Consider the following 22,359-nt stretch of genomic DNA (forward strand, 5'->3'; position numbering starts at 1 on the left):
TTCAAGAGCAGGGACTGCTGGGCCCTGGGGTGGAGAGAGGAATGCAGCAGACTGGGAGTGCCCTGTGGGTCCCATGCGGCCCCCCATGCCAGCCTCTGGGCCAGCCCCTTGGTCTTGCTGGGCCTGGGACCCTGACTGTGTCCAATGGTGTCAGCGTGGTCTGGGGGAGGCAAGGCCAGGGGCTATGCCCCACAGGGGGCACACAGGGCTGCCTGGGCTGCCACACCCCAGCCCTCTTACCTGTCTGCATCCCAGCAGCCACCCCCCTTTTCTTGTCCTTAGGAAAGGTGGTGATGCTTTCTGTCCGGTGGTGAATAAAGTGATCTAAGAAAATAACAATTGTCCACAAGAGACTGATAAGTACAGAGCAGCTAATAGGTGGGCCGTGCTCCTGACAGCCTGCCCAGGGGGGTGCCCTGAGCACCAGCTGCTGTGCTGGACCCTCCTCGCTGGCCCGCACCTCACAGTCGACCCTCAGCCCTAGACGGCGGCCAGGGTCTCCAAGCGTGGACGGCTATGTCCCAGGCACGGGCACTGTGGGCAGAGGAAGTGGGGAGTGGACACAACTTAGCATCAGGGGACCTGAGCACAGCATGGGACACACACACTGTGTCCAGGGCAGAGCAGGCAGGCGTGGTGTCCTCCTGGTGGGTTAGGCCCTGCAGGGAGGGTCCCATTCAGATGGCTCGGTAGGTCTCAGCTTCCACCATAACCTGGTCCCTAGAGCAGACAGCATTGGTGGGCTTCCAGGGGGAGCTTCCCGAACACCTGGAAAGTCCAGAAGCCTCTGCTCCCCACTCAGACACCCTCCAGAGAGCCCTGAGCCCCAGCCTCACCGGGGTCCCTAGCCCCAACTAAGGAGCCTGGCTGGCTGCTGGGGCGGCCCCTGCTTCTCACCCCACCGCTGGCCTCCCCACGTTCCGGCCCCCAGGCGCTGCAGAGGGCATGCTAGACACCCCATGGGGGCCGTGAATGAGGAGGGTACATACCCAAGTGTTGCCCACTGGGGGTGGCCTAGAGAGGCTGTGCTTTGGGGTGGGGGCTGTCTTGTCCTCTGGGGTTCCTTACTCGGGTCCCTCCCCTCTGCTGGTCCATGGACCTTAGCCTGTCCCAGGGGCCTGTCCTGTGGGGCCCTTGGAGACTCATCCCTTCGTCCCACTCAAGCCAGACCCTTAGGACTTAGAATGGACCCCACAGAGCAGCAGCGAATCTGGCTGGTGATTTAGCATTTATATCGCGGTCTCATATCTACTCATCACCCGCAACAGATGGGGAGGCCCGAGGGGGTTCCACCTTCTCCTCTCCTGGACACATACCCCTCTGCCCGTCCTCAGCCTCCTGCCCCTTCTTCCTCGGGTTCCCAGGCCTTGAGTGGGTTGGGTTTTTAATTTTTTCCCTGCAGCTACAAATCAGGAAACCAGGTCATAAAACAACCTTAGGTAAGTAGGTGGGCTGGAACCTGCGGCCTCAGAGCTTCCCCCACCCCATTTCTTTCTCTGTCTTTTTCTTCTCCCCCTCCTCCCCCTCCTCCTCCCCCTCCCCCTGTCCCTGAGGAAAGAAATTCCAGCAGGCACCTCAGCTGGGCTCCTGGGGGCCCCTGGGAGCTGCAGCAGCTCTGGCCCACACGTGCCCATTTCCCTGACTGGGGGCCCAGCCCTGGGGTCTGGAGAGGCTTTGGGCCTAGTGACCTCTCCCAGAAGCTGCCCAGGGAACAGTAGTTGCCGTGGTGGTGACGGTGACAGCTAGTGACCATCACGGCCCCCCTGGGGGGGTCTGGCTGCTTAAAGACGGGCACAGTAAGGGTAGAAGTGGGGGCCCTGCCTGCCTCACCCCACAACACCTGTCCCCCGACCTGCCGCAGGACACCTGCCTCCAGCGTGGGAATCTGGGTGGGGTCCAGGCGAGGGGTTTGGGCATCGCGCTGAGGAGCTTCCCTGTGGGCCTCCGCAGGTCCCTCGACCCTCGGAACCTCACTTTCCTCTGTGAAAGGGGCGGAGCAGAACGCCGAGGGGGGCCCGCCCTGCCGCCATAGGTCTTGGCGGGGCGGGCTGGGGTCTTTGCCTGAAAGAAGGGCTGTGCCCCCGTCTGGCGGCTGGGCCCTTGCACTGGAGGGCACCTGGGGTCTTACGAGGCCCCCACGCTATTTCAGGGCTGGGGTTGGGGGGACCCATCGCTGTGTCAGGGAAGCCCTGGGGCACTGGATGCTGCAGGCCTGAGCTCACGCTCCTGTCACTTTGGTCACAGAAGACAGACTCGCCCAGGTCGCTGTAGGGCTCAAGTGTCCATGTGTCTGGCGCTTAGAGGATGCCAGGACTTCCTCCCTCCCGCCTTCCCGCTTGCCGCCTGCCGCCTACAGCGAGGACTTTAGAGACAAGGCCCGGACCTGTGTCTGGGGGAGAGGGGTGGGGCAGGGAGTGGGGACCCTCAGGGAAGGGGGTTGGGCTGAACCAGGGGGAGCCCAGGGAGTGGGGGCCCTTCCCCACCCCCCCCTTCTCCCTCCAACCCAAGACAGAGGCCAAACCCACAACCTGCCCCTGTGGCCCCTTGCCCCCTGCCACCGGTGCAAAGGTCACGGTTGCTCTGGCAGGGGGCCTTTTTCTGCCCCCTGCTCTTCTCGTGCCACCGCCTTCCCCTCTCCCTCTCCGTGTCCTTTCCTAGTGCTCTTGAAAAGTAATCATAATCATAATAATTAATAACAACAGAGCCCACGGCAGGCCTGAGGCAGCTCTTAAAGAGGCAGTGCCCCGTTTTCTCCTGGCGGAGCCGGAGCCGCAGGACCCGGTGGCTCTGAGAGGCGCCTGTGCCTTTGTTCCTGTGTCCCTCCCGCTGTCTGGGGTTGGAGGCTGGTGTTGGGGTGAGCATTTTTGCCTGCTCTCTCCATCAGGCACTGGGCTTCTCATATTTTAATTGAACTGTCTTTTCTTAGAGATAGATGCTTTCACCGCATCCAGCTGCTCGTGTGTATTGGGAAACCCGCCTGTAATACCGTCGCTAAATTAAAAGACGAAGCAGCTGGACCGATTAAACAGGGAGGGAGCGATGGACAGAGCAGGCAGGGAGGGGACACTGGTAATAGCGCCCTCTCTCTCCCTCTCTCTCTTTCTCTCCCTCTCTCTCTTTCTCTCTCTCTCTTTAAATAATGTTTCTGGTAATGCATTTTGGAGAATGCGGAAAAAAAATAAAAAAAGCCGTAGAAATGTTAATGATATCCACAGGACACTCAGCAGGAAATGAGAGTGATCTGGGACTAATAAAAGCAGAAATGTAATTTGTGCAGATATACGAGGCAGCCTTCAGAGTGGTCCTGGGTTTGCACATTCTGGGCTCATAAACACCGCAGGGGAGGGCAGGAGGGAGCAGGCCTGGGGCCTCAGCCTGGGGCAGCCAGGGCAGCGGGTCACTGCCTGGGCAGCCCTGGGGCAGTCTGGCCAGCGCCCTTCTCACCCTTCTTGGCGGAGGTCGGGGCAGGAGGCGCGGGGCTGCCCACTTGGCAGGGAGCCACCAGGTGGGGACCTAGTGTGGCTCCAGGTCCTCTGGGTCGGTGTCATAGCAGGCTTCTCCTGTGACGTTTTGCCCAGGCCGCTGGGGGGACTGAAGTGGGTCAGGAGGGCCAGCGCTTCTCCTGACGGACGCCTGTGACCAGTCCAGGGAGGGAGGGAAGGAGGCTTCGACAAGCATGGTGGGCAGGGGCGGGATGTGGGACTCTTCGGCTGGGTGGCTCCTTCCCTGGCTCAGGGCGAGCTGATCCGCAGGACAGGGGAGGGTTTGCTAACCGTTCCTGGGGCTGCCTGGCTGCCCCGGACTTGCCCTGCTCAGGTGGATGGAGGCCCTCCTGTGTCCCCTGCCCTGGCTCGGTCCCCAGACGCTGAATGAGGAAGGGCCAAAGAAGAGGGACCTCCCTCCGGGGGCCGCCTCTCCCTCTCTCCCCAACTCCGCATGTCTGCCTCTCCCCGTTTCTCTCCATCTCTGCCGCCTCTTCTCATATCTGCGTCTTCTCTGCCTCTCTCTCCCGCGCTTTATTCCTTCCTCACCCTCGCGCAATCCTAGAATCGTACCCTGAGGCAGGCCACCCCTTCCTCTTTGGGCATTTGGGGACAAGAACTGGAAAGTCCCGTGTCCTCTCCTGGGGGCCTGGGCCGTACAGGCTGAGCTGAGCACCCCCTCTTCCTGCCTCTGGGCCAGCGTGGTTCTGGGTAAATCCCAAGCCTTCTGGGACTCAGCCAGTGGCCAGCCAGCCTCTCGGCGGGACTCCTCTAAAGCCTGGGGAGCTCCTCTCCCTGCCATCCCTCCTCCGAGGGTCTTCTGGGGTGACCAGGCCAGCCAGTCAGTCGGGAGAACCTCTAGCCTGGATGCCTAGGGTCTGCCGTGTTGTAAATCCAGTTGCTCTGCCCTGGAGGGTCCCACCATGCCACCCCGGTCATTTCCTGACCCAGGATCCTGCTGTGGGGCAGGTTAGAGCCCGCCTGGGCCCCAGCCCCTAAAATCATAACCAGATGGGCTCTTGGGTGCGGCCTGCCCTGGCCCTGACCTGCGGAGGTGGGCCGGGGCTGCGTCACCCCAGTGCAGGAGGGGCCAGGCTGGTGTGCTCTCCCTCGGCTATGGGACTGCAGCTCTGTCGCACATTAGTATGCGCTCCCTCACTCTGGGCCACGTAATCTGTTTATGCACCTATGATATCAAAAACAGGAGGCAGGTGCTGCCGTCCTGCGTTCCTGGGAGTCAGAGGAGGGACATTTTATGTCTACAGTGGCTTGGCAGCCCCTAATCGACGTCTGCTAGAAGGAACAGACAGATTCCAGATGGCATGGCAGTGGCAGAGGTGTGTGTGCGTGTGAGTGCACGTACATGCGTGTATACCCGCCTCTGTGTGTGTGCGTGCTTAGCAGGCCTCGGCAAGCGGCCTCCCGGCCTCCCCCAGGGCAGGGCAGGGCAGACCCTCTTCAGTCCCCAGCATGGCTGGGTCACGCTTGAACACGGCCGCACAGGGACTAGATTACGGGATCCAGCAGGCCCCAGGGGACAGGGGAGCGGGAATTGCTCTGCTAAATGATTTCGAGCTGTCAGGAAGGGCTAGGAGTGGTGGGTGGGGGACAGAGGGGAGGAGCGGGCCAGGAGGAGGGTTGGGTGGCAGCTCCCCAGTGACCTGGCACTGGGCAGCTGGTTTTGCACCTCCTGCACCGGCGGTCATCCTTGGTGAGGTTCAGCTGCAGGCGGTGTGGGAGCAGGAATTACAGCGCACACCTCCCTGACACAGAAGTTGTCAATATGTGCACAGCGGTGGGGCGGCTCGAGAGGGGGAGGCGGGTGGGAGGTGCTTTCTGAGGCAAAAGGAAGTGGCCCATCTGAATGGCTCTCCCTCTGCCCCCTCCCCGCTCGCCCTCGCTTTTTCTTTTCACAGATAACCAGCCCGAGTCATGCAGTCTTTTCGAGAAAGGTGTGGTTTCCATGGCAAACAACAGAACTACCAGCAGACCTCGCAGGAAACATCACGCCTGGAGAATTACAGGCAGCCGAGTCAGGCCGGCCTGAGCTGTGACCGGCAGCGGCTGCTTGCCAAGGACTATTATAACCCCCAGCCTTACCCAGGCTACGAGGGCGGTGCCGGCACGCCCTCCGGCACGGCAGCCGCGGTGGCCGCGGAGAAGTACCATCGAGGCAGCAAGGCCCTGCCTACGCAACAGGCCCTGCAGGGGAGGCCGGCTTTCCCCGGCTACGGCGTGCAGGACAGCAACCCCTACCCAGGACGCTACTCCGGCGAGGAGAGCCTACAGGCTTGGGGGGCCCCGCAGCCACCGCCCCCCCAGCCACAGCCCCTGCCAGGGGGGGTGGGCAAGTATGATGAGAACTTGATGAAAAAGACAGCGGTGCCCCCCGGCAGGCAGTACCCGGAGCAGGGTGCCCAGGTGCCCTTTCGGACTCACTCCCTGCACGTGCAGCAGCCGCCCCCGCCACCGCCACAGCAGCTGCCGCAGCCCCAGCAGCCCCTGGCGTACCCCAAACTCCAGAGACAGAAACTGCAAAACGACATTGCCTCCCCTTTGCCCTTTCCCCAAGGCGGCCACTTCCCGCAGCACTCCCAGTCCTTCCCCACCTCCTCCACGTACTCGTCTGGCCAGGGCGGCGGGCAGGGGGCCCACTCCTACAAGAGCTGCACAGCGCCGACCGCCCAGCCCCACGACAGGCCGCTGACCGCCAACGCCAGCCTGGCCCCGGGGCAGCGGGTCCAGAACCTTCATGCCTACCAGTCGGGCCGACTCAGCTACGACCAGCAGCAGCAGCAGGCCCTCCAGAGCCGGCACCATGCCCAGGAAACGCTGCATTACCAAAACCTCACCAAGTATCAGCACTACGGGCAGCAAGGCCAGGGCTACTGCCAGCCGGACGCGGCCGTCCGGACCCCGGAGCAGTACTACCAGACCTTCAGCCCGAGCTCCGGCCACTCGCCCGCGCGCTCCGTAGGCCGCTCGCCTTCCTACAGCTCTACGCCGTCCCCGCTGATGCCAAACCTGGAGAGCTTCCCCTACGGCCAGCAGCCGCTCAGCACTGGCGCCTTCCCCGCGGGCATTGCCGACCACAGCCACTTCATGCCTCTGCTCAACCCCTCCCCGACGGACGCCACGAGCTCTGTGGACACCCAGGCTGGCAACTGCAAGTCCCTGCAGAAGGACAAGCTGCCGGAGAACCTGCTGTCGGACCTCAGCCTGCAGAGCCTCACCGCGCTGACCTCGCAGGTGGAGAACATCTCCAACACCGTCCAGCAGCTGCTGCTCTCCAAGGCCGCTGTGCCGCAGAAGAAGGGTGTCAAGAACCTCGTGTCCCGGACGCCGGAGCAGCACAAAAGCCAGCACTGCAGCCCGGAAGGCAGCGGCTACTCGGCGGAGCCGGCGGGCACACCGCTGTCGGAGCCGCTGAGCAGCACGCCGCAGTCCACGCACGCCGAGCCGCAGGAGGCCGACTACCTGAGTGGCTCCGAGGACCCGCTGGAGCGCAGCTTCCTCTACTGCAACCAGGCGCGCGGCAGCCCCGCCAGAGTCAACAGCAACTCGAAGGCCAAGCCCGAGTCCGTGTCCACCTGTTCTGTGACCTCACCCGACGACATGTCCACAAAATCTGACGACTCCTTCCAGAGCCTCCACAGCAGTCTGCCGCTCGACAGCTTCTCCAAGTTTGTGGCGGGCGAGCGGGACTGCCCGCGGCTGCTGCTCAGCGCCCTGGCCCAAGAGGACCTGGCCTCGGAGATCCTGGGGCTGCAGGAAGCCATTGGCGAGAAGGCTGACAAGGCCTGGGCCGAGGCACCCAGCCTGGCCAAGGATGCCGGCAAGCCGCCCTTCCCGCTGGAGAACCACAGCGCCTGCCTGGACTCTGTGGCCAAGAACGCGTGGCCAAGGGCTGGGGAGCCGGAGGCCCTGCCCGACTCCTTGCAGCTGGACAAGGGCAGCAACACCAAGGACTTCAGCCCGGGGCTGTTTGAAGACCCTTCTGTGGCCTTCGCCACCCCTGACCCCAAGAAGACAACTGGTCCGCTCTCCTTTGGCACCAAGCCCACCCTAGGGGCAGCTGCTCCAGACCCCACCACAGCAGCTTTCGACTGCTTCCCAGACACAACCACCGCCGGCTCGGCAGACAGTGCCAACCCCTTTGCCTGGCCAGAGGAGAACCTGGGGGATGCCTGTCCCCGGTGGGGACTGCACCCCGGTGAGCTCACCAAGGGCCTGGAGCAGGGCGTGAAGGCCTCGGATGGTGTTGGCAAAGGGGATGCCCATGAGGCCTCTGCCTGCCTGGGCTTCCAGGAGGAGGAGCCCCCTGGGGAGAAGGGGGCCTCGTTGCCCGGGGACTTCAAGCAGGAGGAGGCGGGTGGGGTGAAGGAGGAGGCGGGCGGGCTGCTGCAGTGCCCCGAGGTGAGCAAGGCCGACAGGTGGCTGGAGGACAGCCGGCACTGCTGCTCTGCTGCTGACTTCGGGGACCTCCCACTGCTGCCGCCCCCCGGCAGAAAGGAGGACCTGGAGGCGGAGGAGGAGTACTCCTCCCTGTGCGAGCTCCTGGGCAGCCCCGAGCATCGGCCCGGCATGCAGGACCCGCTTTCGCCCAAGGCCCCGCTCATCTGCACCAAGGAGGAAGTGGAGGAGGTGCTGGACTCCAAGGCCGGCTGGGGCTCCCCATGCCACCTCTCTGGGGAGTCCGTCATCTTGCTGGGTCCTACTGTGGGCGCTGAGTCGAAGGTCCAGAGCTGGTTTGAGTCCTCTCTGTCCCACATGAAGTCAGGTGAAGGCGGGCCCGATGGGGAGCGGGCCCCAGGGGATTCCGCCACCTCGGATGCCTCCCTGGCCCAGAAGCTGAGCAAGCCTGCTGTGCCCGAGGCACCCATCCCGAAGAAAGAGCCCGTGCCACGAGGCAAAAGCTTACGGAGCCGGCGGGTGCACCGGGGGCTGCCCGAGGCCGAGGACTCCCCATGCAGGGCGCCGGCACTGCCCAAAGATCTCTTGCTCCCCGAATCCTGCACAGGGCCCCCACAGGGACAGATGGAAGGGGCCGGGGCCCCGGGCCGGGGGGCCTCGGAAGGGCTGCCCAGGATGTGTACCCGCTCCCTCACAGCCCTGAGCGAGCCCCGCACGCCTGGGCCCCCAGGCCTGACCACCACCCCGGCGCCCCCAGACAAACTGGGGGGCAAGCAGCGAGCTGCCTTTAAGTCGGGCAAGCGGGTGGGGAAGCCCTCACCCAAGGCCGCGTCCAGCCCCAGCAACCCGGCCGCTCTGCCTGTGGCCTCCGACAGCAGCCCCATGGGCTCCAAGACCAAGGACATGGACTCGCCAAGTGTGCCCGGCAAGGACCAGCGCTCCATGATCCTTCGGTCCCGCACCAAAACCCAGGAGGTCTTCCACTCCAAGCGGCGGCGGCCCTCCGAGAGCCGGCTCCCCAACTGCCGGGCCACCAAGAAGCTCCTTGCCAACAACCACCTGCCCGCCACGTTCAAGGTCTCCAGCAACCCCCAGAAGGAGGGCAGGGTGAGCCAGCGGGTGAGGGTCCCCAAGCCCGGCGTGGGCGGCAAGCTCTCCGACCGGCCCCTCCACGCGCTGAAGAGGAAGGCGGCCTTCATGGCGCCCGTCCCCACCAAGAAGCGGAACCTGGTCTTGCGGAGCCGCAGCAGCAGCAGCGCCAGCGCCAGCGGCAATGGCGGGGACGGGAAGGAGGAGAGGCCCGAGGGCTCCCCCACCCTTTTCAAGAGGATATCTTCCCCCAAGAAAGCCAAGCCCGCCAAGGGCAACAGTGATCCCACCATGAAGCCCCTGCCCCCGGAGACCCCCGATGCCTGCATCAAGCTCGCCTCGCGGGCGGCCTTCCAGGGGGCCATGAAGACCAAGGTGCTGCCACCACGGAAAGGCCGGGGCCTGAAGCTGGAAGCCATCGTGCAGAAGATCACCTCGCCCAGCCTGAAGAAGTTCGCGTACAAGGCGCCAGGGGCCTCTCCTGGCAATCCTCTGAGCCCGTCCCTCCATGAGAAAGACCGCGGGCTCAAGGGTACAGGGGGTAGCCCGGTGGCGGCAGAAGAAGGTCTCTTAAACGTGGGCACTGGGCAGAAGCTCCCAGCGGCTTCAGGGACAGACCCGTTATGCAGAAATCCGACCAACAGATCCTTAAAAGGCAAACTCATGAACAGTAAGAAACTGTCCTCAACCGACTGTTTCAAAGCTGAGGTCTTCGCGTCCCCGGAGGCCCTGCCAGCCGGGGGGACCACGCTGGCACCCAAGAAGAGAAGCCGGAAAGGCCGGGCTGGAGCCCTCGGACTCTCCAAAGGCCCACTGGAGAAGCGGCCGTATCTTGGCCCGTCCTTGCTCCTGAGTCCCCGAGACAGGGCCAGCAGCACGCAGGGCAGCGGTGAGGACACTTCTGGTGGAGGAGGCAAGAAGCCAAAGACGGAGGAGCTGGGCCTGGCCTCCCAGCCCCCCGAGAGTCGGCCCTGCCAGCCCCAGACGAGGGCACAGAAGCAGCCAGGCCACACCAACTACAGCAGCTATTCCAAGCGGAAGCGCCTCACTCGGGGCCGGGCCAAGAACACGGCCTCCTCACCCTGTAAGGGGCGTACCAAGCGGCGGCGGCAGCAGCAGGTGCTGCCCCTGGATCCCGCAGAGCCTGAAATCCGCCTCAAGTACATTTCCTCTTGCAAACGGCTGAGGGCAGACAGCCGGACCCCGGCCTTCTCGCCCTTCGTGCGGGTGGAGAAGCGAGATGCATTCACCACCATATGCACTGTTGTCAACTCCCCTGGGGACGAACCCAAGCCCCACAGGAAGCCTGCTTCCTCTGCTTCCTCCTCCTCCTCCTCCTCATCATTCTCCTTGGATGCGGCCGGGGCCTCCCTGGCCACACTCCCTGGAGGCTCTGTCCTGCAGCCACGGCCCTCCCTGCCCCTCTCCTCCACAATGCACCTGGGACCTGTGGTTTCCAAGGCCCTGAGTACCTCTTGCCTTGTTTGCTGCCTCTGCCAAAACCCGGCCAACTTCAAGGACCTCGGGGACCTTTGTGGTCCCTACTATCCGGAACACTGCCTCCCCAAAAAGAAGCCAAAACTCAAGGAGAAGGTGCGACCAGAGGGCACCTGTGAGGAGGCCTCGCTGCCCCTCGAGAGAACACTGAAAGGCCTCGAGTGTGCAGCTGCCGCCGCCACTGGGAAGCCCCCCAGGCCTGACGTGCCAGCCGATCCGGCCAAGCAGGGCTCACTGCGCACCAGTGCCCGGGGCCTGTCCCGACGGCTGCAGAGTTGCTACTGCTGTGACGGTCGGGGGGATGGGGGCGAGGAGGCGGCCCCCACTGACAAGAGCCGCAAGCATGAGTGCAACAAGGAGGCCCCGGCAGAGCCTGGCGGGGACACCCAGGAGCACTGGGTGCATGAGGCCTGCGCCGTGTGGACCAGCGGGGTCTACCTGGTGGCCGGAAAGCTCTTTGGGCTGCAGGAGGCCATGAAGGTAGCCGTGGACATGGTAAGAGGCCAGCCCTGCCCGGGTGGGGAGCATGGGGGTCCCAAGCACAGGCAGTCGGGGAGCCCCTTGGCTCTCCGGTGCTACAGTGTGGGCTGAACATGCCTGAGTCACAGAGTGCGACCTGCAGACTACAGAGCCCCTGGGGGAGCAGGGCGGGGGCTGTTAAGGCCCACCTCAGGCTAAGGCAGGACAAGTTTGCCCACCCTGTCCCAGGAGACTTCCTGCTACAGCCCCTACGCACACCCAGCCCAGGCCACCCCCACACTCGCCTGGCACCTTCCGGCTCCAGCCCCCCTAGACCCGCTGGCCCCTCCAGCTGTCAGCTGAGATGCTGAGGCCCAGAGGATGCAGGCCTCCCAGAACCAAGCGTCAGGGGACCCAGGCAGCCTGCAAAAGCAAGTTGCCCACCCCCGTGCCTGTCTCCCGCGCTTCTCGGATGGAGCTGGGGCTCAGGGGAAGAGCCTCTGAAGCATTTAACACGTGGTTGGAACAGGGGACCTGGGCACAGGGCCCTCCTCTCCGCAGGACAGCCTGGGTCACATGGCCAAAACGGGCAGGGCAGGGCAGAGCGGCCCTGGAACCTCTAACCGTCTGTCTGAAACCGAGCTCCGGGGAGCCGTAGTCACCGAGCGGGCGTCCGTGAACAGGAGCTCTGGGCTGGCTCATGCAGGCTGTGTGACTCGAGCATGTGACTTAACCCCTCTGTACCCTCCCCCCTAGAGTGGGTGTAAGGGTGCCCACCGTGGAGGGATCACAAGGGTTAAATGAGTTACTGCCCATAAAGCTGGCAGAACCCTCGGGCCATGTTTAGTGCTCTGGGTTTGGTCCCAGTGGGGGCAGTCCTAGCAGTGTCACCACCTCAGAGTGCTGCCGGCCTCTCGCTCACTCGCCCCCCGCCCCCACCTCATGGCAGGCGGCAGAAGGTGCCAGGCCCTGGGTGGTGGGCCAGCCTATGCTCCTGGCCTATGCTCCTGCCCCACACGCTCAGGCCCCGTGTGGAATGACGCTCCCGGCACTGTGCAGGGGTGCCAGGCTCTCACCGCAGGCACCGGCCTCCACAGCCCCTGCCCCATCCCGCCACCTCCAGTGCCCCTTGCCCTCACCTGCCAAGGGGCAGCCCCCATGGGGCTGCAGGGCTGGGGCTTGGGAGGCTCCAGAGGCCCTAGACGTTCGCTGCCTGCACTTGAGCCATTCAGTGACTCTCCCCAGAGTAGCCCCAGCCCGGAGCCTTTGCCCCTGACCCCGTCTGCCACCCTGCTGGCCACTGCTCCTTCCTGGAACCCCCTGCAGCCACCCTGACCTGCCCCTGCCCCCGACAGCCAGCCTTGATGTCACTCCTAGGGCTGCTCTGGACGCTGCCGTGAGGCTGGCTGGAGACCCCTCCTCGCCTGGCTGTGCTGCCCCTGCTCACTCCCAGGCGCGGGTGGCCTCCTCCCCACTGAGGAAGTCCCAGCCCGACAGGACACTCGCAGCTTCCCAGGGCCAGGCCTGCCCGGCAGCAGATGGTGGCCCCACCGGCCCTGCGTCGCCCTCTCCCCTTCCCGATTAGTTTTTGGCTCCTGCTTTCTCCGCTTTCCTGTCTCTCGTCACTGGCTCCTTCCCAGCCGCCTTGAAACAGGCTCAAGCCTCTCCCGTCATTGAAAAATAACAATAACTCTCAGATGGCCAGCCCCAGCTGGCAGCCACCTCCCCCTGCCTCCTGGGCCCCCTCCTGAAAGCGCTGTCCACACTCAGCTGACCGGGGGCTGCCTCTGCGCCCCACCCCCGACACACGTCCCACTGGGCTGGGATCTGGTCTTCTCCATGTCCCCTGCAGCCAGCACCGCCTGGCCTGAGCCAGAGGACACTGAACCGCACACACGCTTCTGTTGGACCACGCAAAAGCGCGTGTCAGGGAGGCACACGGCCGCAGCGGGCGTTCTGCCGCGGGGCCAGCCCTCATCTGCGCCCCGCTCCAGACACGGCCCGGCAGCCTCCCGCTGCGGGGGGCCCTGGGAAGGTCAGAGCCAGGAGGACACGCTCCAGCAGGTGTTTGCTGGTTACCTGCCAGGGAGATGGAACACCCTGGAAGGATGGTCGGGGTCTAGGGCTTCCCAGGGCCCCTGGAGAGGGGCTGACAGGGTCACAGTTCCGTCCACCCCCGCTTCCTGCCTGGGCGGCCCCGTGCTGCTTTGCAGTCAGACGGACCCTGGTTCAAACCCCGGCTCTGTTGAGGGCCAATTCGTAACTCCAGGAAGGTCATTCACCCTCCGTGACCCAAGCCCCAGGAGCAGGACTATAGGGTGACGCGGAGCACCCAGGACCTGCCTGGGGCACGGGGGGGACTCAGTGTGCAGCTGGGTCCCTGGCCACTCACACCTGTCAGCACTCTGCCCTCACTCTGGCTCTCTGGAAGACAGAACTTCTGTGCCAGCCCCCAGGGACACCCTCCTCCATCAGGGGCCCCTCCTGCAGCCCCCCACAGTATCTGCCGTCTCTGAAGGCTTCCTCGTCCTGGGGCCTCAGTTTCCCAGTCTGCCCCTGTCAACATTGCTGTGGACCCCAGCTCCTATCTAGCCCCAGGATACAGAGGGGACCCACAGCCGAGCTGGGCATTGTTGGGGAGCTGGGTGTGGTATCTGCTGGGGTCCTGGTTTGGGCCCCTTGGCAGCCTGGGTTCCTGTGACAGATTCATAGGCTGCACCCCTGTGGGGGTTGCTGGGCAGGAGGGCCTGAGGCCTTCCTCACGCTCTGCCTCACTTCCTACGTGGCTAAAATGACCACACAAAGGCCTGCCTCGGGGGCTGTTGGGGGCCTCAGTGCAGAGAAACCATGAGCCAGAAGGGCCCCCGTTATCCTTTTTTTTTTTTTTTTTTTTGACAGGGTCTCACTCTGTTGCCCAGGCTGGAGTGCAGTGGCGTCATGACAGCTCACTGCAACCTCAAACTCTTGGGCTCAAGCGATCCTCCTGCCTCAGCCTCCCGAGTAGCTGGGATTACAGGCATGTGCCACCACGCAGGCTCCAACCCTTTAAATATCAAAACACCATGAGGTGACCAGGTGCCTGTAATTCTAGCACTCTGGGAGGTGGAGGCAGGAGAATCGCTTGAGGTCAGGAGTTCGAGACCAGACTGAGCCAAGAGCCAGATGCCATCTCTACTAAAAATAGAAAAATTAGCCAGGCATGGTGGCATGCACCTGTAGTCCCAGCTACTCCAGAGGCTGAGGCAGGAGGATCGCATGAGCCCAGGAGTCTGAGGTTGCTCTGAGCTATGATACTGCTGCACTCTAGCCCAGTGACTGAGCAAGATCCTGTCTTAAAAAAAAAGCAACACCCTGAGGCCACTGTGGTCAGGAGACTTAGACCTGATCCGGCCCCACCCTTGCATTTCATCCTCCCTTTTGGGGTCAGGAACTGGGGAGATGTTAGGCCCCAGATGCCCAGGAGGCCATCCCAGACCAGCCTAGAAGGAAGCCTCAGCCCTGAGCAGAAGCTGAAAACCTGATATTCTAGAACTTGCCCCAGCCCCCCCTACTCCGCACCTCCCCACTCCCAGTGCATTTCTCAGCCAGGCCCTGAAGGGTGGGCGGAGGCTTTCTGACCCTGGCCTGGCCCGCTGCTGGGGGTGGGATGGAGCTTCTGCCCCAGCAGTGCAGGTGGCAGCTGAGCGTCGGAGCTGTGGTTGGGAGCCTGGTTGGGAGCCCGGGGAAAACAACAGCGGGGCGTCGGCATCAGGTTGCTACGAGGGCGAGGCTTCCAACCACGCCTGGCACAAAGCAAGCTCTTGTCATTTGTTTCAGTGGCTCAGCATCTGGGCACGGCCGCCACCCTCTCTGTGTCCCTCTTCACCTCACTCCCCCACTGGCACAGTGACGCGGTGGTTCTGGAGTCTAGATGGCTTTGAGCCCTTCAGTGTCCCTCCCCAGGCCTCAGGTTTTGCTTCACTCTTCCAACGGCCTTCTTAGCATGGCCATCCTGTCCTGGCCACGTCCCCCTCCAAGCAGCTGGGCCAGGCACAGGGAGGCCCCCAATCTCAGCAGATGACTTTTTTTTTTGATACAGAATCTCACTCTGTCACCACAGCTAGAGTGCTGTGGCGTCATCACAGCTCACTGCAGCATCAAACTCCTGGGCTCGTGACCCTCCTGCCCCAGTTTCCCAAGTAGCTGGGACCACAAATGCGCACCACCACACCTGGCTAATTTTTTTTCTAATTTTAGTAGAGACGGGGTCTCGCTCTTGCTCAGGCTGGTCTGGAACTCCTGACCCCAAGCGATCCTCCCACCTCAGCCTCCCAGAGTGATAGGATCACAGGCATGAGCCACCGAGCCGGGTGACATTGGTGAGACCCTGGAGGAGGCCAGGCGCCACGTAGGTTTACATTAAATCAGCATGTCAGGATCGCCAGGTCACCTCCTCTTACAGATCTGAAAACTGGGCCCAGGGAGGGTGACTGTCTCATCCTAGGGGAGAACAGTCCTGTTCTAGGTTCTGTCTCCTGCTGTCAGAAAGGATAGAAAATGACGCTTATTGCTGTCACCCTTGCCTGGAATGGGAGCCTCAGTTTCACCGTCTGTAAAGTGGGGTTAACGAAAGTTACCCACCTCGAGGGCTGTTTAGAAGGAGGAGCCAGGGGACAAGGACACATGCCACGCTGCCCAGCGCACAGGAAGCACTTGGCAAATGCCGGCTGGCAGCCACAGCCATAGTGGTGACCAGCATCACTGGCCTGAGAGGGTCCCTGCGCCCACCGCTGAGCCTCCTTCCAGCAGATTTTCAGAGACTGTCTTGGAGGGGGTGGCAGGCACAGGGGGCTGGGCTCCACGGGTCATTGACCTGCCTTCCCTCTCTCTCCATCAGACGTGTTCCAGCTGTCAGGAAGCGGGGGCCACCATTGGGTGCTGCCACAAAGGATGCATCCACACCTACCATTACCCATGTGCCAGCGATGCAGGTAGGAGCCAGCCCACGGGAACAGGCAGGGCTTGAAGGCCTGCCCATGCAGTCCGGGGGACCGTGGCACAGCTCCTCAAACCCAGGCCCCATTAGACCACTTGGTTTCCCTCTTCTGCCCTAGCAATTCTTTATCTCCTCTTTCTTTCTACCTATACCTGTGCTGAGCAATGCCAGGGATGTGGAAAGGAGGCTGTTCCCAGGCACCAGCTTGAGGAATGCCCAGAGCAGCAATGAGGGAAGACAGAGGCCTAAATTATAACATGGAGAGCTGTTTGAGGAGCTGTTGTGGCCAAGGGGTGGGGAGGATCCCAGTCCTCAGAGAGAAAGGTGTACTTTGGCTGGGCCTTTGAAGGATGAATAGGAGTTCACAGAGCAGAGAAAAAGGAAAAGGTTATATGACAACAACAAAAACTGAATGAGTTGGGGTAAGATGAGGTTCAATGTGAGACTGAGGCCAGTGGTCTCCTGTTGGCCACAGGGACCACTTGGGGAAGGTTTTCAGCAGGGTAACAGGGTCTGGAGGCAGGACCAGCCTCCCCTAAATCCTCCCCCTTCATTCCCTCCTCTCACACGTTTGTTTGCTCTACGGCCATTTCTTGAGCACCCGCTATTGCCAAGCACACAGAATGACAGGTCGCAAGGCCAGAGAGGTCCAGGAGCCCCAGCCCTCATTGACCAGGTGGGGAACGTGAGCCGTAGAGATGTTCCTTATTTCTTCCAAAGAAAGCAGTCGCTTGCAGTGTCATACTAGTTAGTCATGGATGACAGCAACCCTTTAGGTGGGTAAGGACCAGCTTTGGTCTGGATTCAAACCCTGGCAGTATTCCTTAACGTGTGGTCTTGGGCAAGTCCCCTGCTGTCACTGCACTCCGTTCCCCCGCCTGTAAAATGGAGATTGTAATAGTCTCTTCTTTCTGGGGTTGTCTGGAGCAGGAAGTGCAGCCTCAGTCCTCTGTTGGCCCAGCCCCCATGCCCCCATGCCCTCCGTCCCTCCCCGCTCCGGCCTGGAAAGGGAGGAGTCACCACGACCAGCCTCACAGTGATAGCCCAGGCACCTGGGGCCTGTATCACCCTCCCAGAAAACCCTACTACACCCCTCCTCCCCACCTGATGCCCTGCTGGCTCTGTCCTGGGCAAAGGGGACCACAGCCTGTACCCCGCCTGCCCGCTGGGTCCTGGGCCAGTGCCAGCCCCTGCCAACCTGCCCCGGGAGCACACACAGGACTTTTTAAGTGATGACAGTTCCTTGGCGGGGGCTGAGCTGCCAGCACCCAGCTGGGAGGGGGCTTGCTGCAGCGGGGACGTGGGGGGTTCTCGCTGGCTCCTCCCTCCCACTCTGAGCAGTGTGAACCAGATTTTAACATGGACTCAGCCACTTACCCAGGCACGTGGCCTCACTCCCCATAATAGCTACCACGAGTCGCATGGCTCCTTCCACAGTGATTCATTTAGCACCTGCCCCATGCCTGGCCCCACGGCAGGCCACGAGGCCGTCTCCAGTTGCATCTTTACAGACGGCACCCGGACACGGTGCCCTGCTCTTCTCCTTTCACACCCTGTGCTTTGGCCCACCCCAGCACTGTCCAGCCTTCCAAGGGGGAGTGGGACAGGTAGGAAAGCCAGGGCTCTTGCCTACAGTTACGGAGACCAGATGAGGAGAGAGTGTGCACTGTGGGAGACTTCATCCTGTCTGACCTGGGAGAGAATCTCAGGAGACTTCCTTCCAGGAGGAGGTGACATTTGAGCCAGGCCTCAAAAGATCAGGGGAGGTGGGCAGTAGCTTTCCAGGATTTGAGCAGGAGAACTTTTGTTTCAAATGAAATCTTAGAAGGATTCCCCATATAACAGGATCTCTGTAGAGCCACATGGATTGAGGTTGGAAGAGGGCTGGGAAGACAAGACACTGACATGCTCAGGGCTGATGGACTACTGCAACAGTCCAGGCAGGAAGGGACAGTTGCCTAGGACAGATAGAGCCATACGTCCCTGAGACTGAGTTGGCACAGAATCCACAGGACATGATGTAAGGGACAAGGGAGAGGGAGGTGTCAAGTCTGACACCATGCTGGGGAAGGAGCAGGCCCGAGCAGGGTGGGGATGTGCAGATAGTGTACTACCTATTGTCGCTTAGCTACTGGCCCTTCTGGGCCCAACTTCATGGCTTAAACACCGTCCGGTCACTATTTTCCACCAGGGCACAGAGGATGTGGGGTGGCTCTAGCTGGAGCCTCTCCTTTCTGCTCTATGTGGTGTGATCCTCTAGCAGGCTAGCCTGGGAACACCCTCACGGTGGCAGCAGGCCTCAGAGAGGGAGGTCACAGACCCTCTCATGTCCTAGGCTCTGGACCTCACTACATTCTGTTGGCCAGAGCAAGTCCCAAGTCCAGCCCATATTCACAGGGTTAGGAAATGCATGCCACCTCTCGTAGCTGCATAGTCACACCGCAGAGTACCTGGGTACAGGGATGGGGAACTGGGGCGGTCGTGGCAATCCATCTTCCGCACACGCAGTTCCCTTTGCCAGTTTGCATTTGAGGCGTCGGTAGACATCTGAGCTGTCCGGAGACAGCTGGGCTCAGCATAGAGACTCACCGACCCTCAGCAGACAGTGTCGTGGGGCAGGCGGGCACTGGCCTGGAACAGCTGGCCGCGGAGGAGGGGTGGCCCCGGGGAAACTGAGGAGCAGCAGCCAGAGAAGGTGAGGGAGCACGAGTGCGCCTGGCAGCGAGGCAAGGGACAACAGGGTGTCAGGCAGCAGGGAGGGCTGGTGGGGTCACTCTGGCCAGCCTGGTGGGCCTGGGGAGTAAGAGGGCACCGAGGGTCAAGCTGGCCAGGCTGCTCCGATGTCTGGGCAGGCAGGACGTCTGCCAGACCCAGGTGCTGGGTGGGCGCGAGGTGCCAGCAGAGGCCTGGGTCAGGCTGCCGGCCTCTGCCCCACAGGGCTGGCCTGGCCCACTAACTGTGCTTCCTTTCAGTCCTTATTAAGGTGGCCCTGTGCCCACCCTGTCAGTTAGCTAGGAGGCTCCCAGGTGCAGGCAGACAGCAGGAGAGGGGCCAGGTAGTTGACCACTGGCTCTTCCCAGTGACTCCCCTCCCCAATGTGGGGAGGGTGCCGGGGAGTACCTGCCGCCGTCCCAGAGGGGTTAGGCGAGCCTGGGGTTTTAGCCCAGAGCTCTTTGGAAAGTCTAGTTCAGTCCCAGAACAGTGTGTGGCTCGCCTGAGCAGAGGGAGGGGACAGGCTGATGACCCACCTACAGCAGCAGTCCCAAGATGGAGCCGTGGGCAGTTTTCGGGTCAGAGGCACCCCCAGCTTCTGGCATGGGTTGGGCAGAAAGAAGGGGAGACAGTCTCCGAGAGGCCTGTAGTAGGCCCACCCTGCCCCTCTGCCCTGCCTGCTGCCCACCACCTGTCATGGTGCCACCCCCAGTGTGAGCAGGAAGAATGTGCCGGGAACAGAGTGCTCCCTTGGCCAGCGAGGCTTCCTGGCTCTTTGTAGGCCTGGGGTTTGTTCCCAGCAATGGCTGCGAGGCTGGGAGGGGGGGTGGATGAGCCCAGAAAAGGACCAGGGTTGGGGGTGGGGATGCCAGGGGGAAAGGCCAGGGTCTCCCTAGGTGGGCCGGCAGGGGAGTGGGGACTCGCTGAGACAGCAGCACACCCTGGGCTGAGTGGGCACAGGGAGCGGCCATGCTCAGCTGTCCTCTCCGCCCCCTCGGCAGCAGCAGTGCTCGGGCACCCAGCTACGTGCTGGGGTTCTCAGACCTGAAACCTCTGTGTCCCCTCCTCTCCCTGCCCCCATAGAAACAAGCCCCCGAATCCTGAGCACCCGCTGTGTGCCACACGTGTGCAGGGTGTTTCACACACACTCTTCACGGCAGGTGGCATAACGCCCATTCTGCAGATGTGGACACCAAGGCTCAGCAAAGTAACTGACGCTCAAATCCAGGCCTGTGACTCCGCTACCCAGTATGTCCACTGGTGTTCACTGAGGCGGCCATGCCTCTTCCAGGGGCTGGGCATACAGCCGGCGGAGGGGCCAGGCCGGGGCCTCTTGGAGCCTGCCTTCCAGTGGGCAAGGGACAGGGAGCAAGTGGTCATACATAGCCTGGCCTCTCCTAGCAGGAGAGAGAGGACCAGGAGAGAGGAATGGAGGGGAGGGGAGAGTGGGGCAGTGGGTGGTGCTTAGCCAGGGAGTTAGGGGAGGCCTCCAGTGACAAGGAGTGGCCCACGTGGCAATCGGGAAAGACTTCCAGGTGGAGGAGGGGAGGCATGGGAGAGCTGCGATCCTGGAGGATTTTAAGCAGGATCTGATTTAGTCTGAAAAGAGCTGCGGCAGCGGCCCTGCCGGCAGTGGGCCCTCCTCTCCTGGCCGCAGCTGGGAGACCGCACCCTGTCCTAACCACTGAATCTTCTCTTTGGTCACAGGTTGCATATTCATGGAAGAGAACTTTTCTTTGAAATGTCCCAAACATAAGGTAGGTGACCACAGTGTTCCCTTGGGCCGGGGTCAGGCAGGAGAGGAGCCCCCCACCTCCCTTCTGCGGAGCCCCAGTGGGGCCCAACCCCCTCCAGCCCCCCCCTCCCCCGCAGGCCGCACTAATCCGCCGCGTTGGGCAGGGGGATGCGCGCGCGCTGTCACAATGTCACAAACTACACTTCATAGACCCGGCAGGTCCTGAGGGAGGGGCTGCCGGGGGCCGGGGGCATCCCTGGGAGGGCCTCCCCACAGCTCCCCCAAGACAGGGGACGCGAGCGCAGGCTGGGGCACGGACGGCGCGCACGGAGCTGCAGGTTCACAGCGTGTGGCCTCCGCCGCGCCGCCGGGGCGGGGCCTGTGGCCTGGGGGGAGTTGACCCCGCACCGGGGCGAGCCTGTGTAACGCGCGGTCGGGCCTTTCCTTGCAGAGGCTGCCGTTGTAACGCACCGCAACGGCCGGAGAAGCCGCCGGAGCCGCCTACCCGCCGCCGCCGAGGGAGAGGAGCTGCCGGCGCGCCCTGGGCCTTTGAGCTGCTTCCAGCGCGGGTCCAGAGCCGATCCTTGATCTGGGTTCCGGATCTTGGATCCGGCCGCCCAGGGCGCAGACGTGCGGCCCCGTGTTGGGAAGAAAACCCGTTCCGGAGTGGCCTGCTCCCGAAACCGGACGGCACAGGGCGTCCTTACCCACACCCCAGGGGCCAGGCTCGGAGACGGGAGCAAGCGGAGCGGCCAGACTCCTCGGTGCACTCGGCCTCCGGTGGGGGTGGGAGCCGGCTTTGGCCTGGGGACGCTTACCCCCCGCCCCCGCGAAGTAACGACGACGTGGCACACATTCCACGTGGGTGCTGCTGCCACCCCAGTCGGTCATGGCCTGCAGTCGGGCGCCCTAGGGGTGGAGGTGGGGCTCCAGACAGCCCTAGAAGCAGCCGAGGGCGGCTCCTGGCTCCCTGAGCGAGACGGGGGTTAAACGAAGCCTTTCTGCAGAGGGCTAGGCCAGCGGGAGAGGGAGCCGGAGGCTTTGGGACAAACCATCCGAAACGTGTCCAAGCGCCCTTCCCACCAGCCTTTGCCAAAGCTTTCGTGTGGTTCGGCAAAGCTAGGGTAGTCCTGGGCCTGTGCTCAGGGGATGTGGGCTCCCCGGGTGTGGGCGAGACTGGGACATCCTTTGGCTTGTGTTCGTCCCTTTCCCAGTCCACCCCACCCCTGGAGCCCAACCTGGGAGCGCAAAAGGAAAGGAGACTCGACCAGAGCACACCTCCGGCGGATCCTCCGTCTGCACCACCACCGGGACCGCAGCGCCCACTCAGCACGGGAGCAGGGACAGCGCTAGATTTGTGTACAAAACCTGTGTACCCCTCTATATATATGTTACATAGAATGTATATATGTTGGGAACATGCTCGCTTCACCCGTGTGTCGCCGCCGTGCGTCCCGCAGCAGAGTCCCAACAGGGCCCTTGCTGGGTAGGGGGCTCCCGCGATGCCCCTTCCCCATGCAGCCACCATCGGCCCGGGCCAGTCCCTGCCAGTCCGTCCGCCTGTCTGTCCGTGTCCTCAGCTCTGTCCACGCTTCAATAGGCCTGACGCAGCCCCCAGCCCGGGGCCGCCATAGCAATTTCCTGTACATATGACTGTAAAATGGTAAACGTGTGTATTATATCTGGCCTCGTTATATAGTGTATATATATGTATACATATACATATATATAATATATATGAAGACTGTAAATGTTAAGACGACTAGTGTTCTTATTAGTATATTGCTTCACACTGAAGATTGTGTGTATTGAGCTGTTTCTAAAAGATGTTTATTTTCCTTAAGAGTAAAAAACAGTCATTGCATTCAGAAAAAAAAAGTCAATAAAGATACAACGATTGTTTTGGAAAGTCTGCAGCCCGTGGATTCTGACCAGATTACCCTGGGACAGGGGCCAGGCTTTGGGGGTGGGGGGCGCAGATGGAGCCAGGGAGTCTG

General features: G+C 62.4%; 1 protein-coding gene across 4 annotated transcripts in view; it reads left to right on the plus strand.

Moving 5' to 3' along the window:
• RAI1 (retinoic acid induced 1) overlaps nt 1–22,271 on the plus strand; it is a 119,911-nt gene extending 97,640 nt beyond the window's left edge. For 3 of the 4 annotated variants that reach the window (XM_045526868.1, XM_045526869.1, XM_045526870.1), the window contains exons 3-6: nt 5,399–10,976; nt 15,817–15,910; nt 20,335–20,384; nt 20,814–22,271. In XM_045526868.1, the coding sequence (XP_045382824.1) occupies nt 5,415–10,976; nt 15,817–15,910; nt 20,335–20,384; nt 20,814–20,828 (5,721 nt within the window). In that variant the 5' untranslated portion in view covers nt 5,399–5,414 and the 3' untranslated portion in view covers nt 20,829–22,271. Of the gene's footprint in view, nt 1–5,289; nt 10,977–15,816; nt 15,911–20,334; nt 20,385–20,813 lie in introns of those variants that run through there. The other variant, XM_045526871.1, reaches the window with a different exon arrangement.
• The last annotated feature ends 88 nt before the right edge of the window (nt 22,272–22,359 follow it).

This window comes from Lemur catta, chromosome 15 (assembly GCF_020740605.2).
Source record: "Lemur catta isolate mLemCat1 chromosome 15, mLemCat1.pri, whole genome shotgun sequence".
Lineage (NCBI taxonomy): Eukaryota > Metazoa > Chordata > Mammalia > Primates > Lemuridae > Lemur > Lemur catta.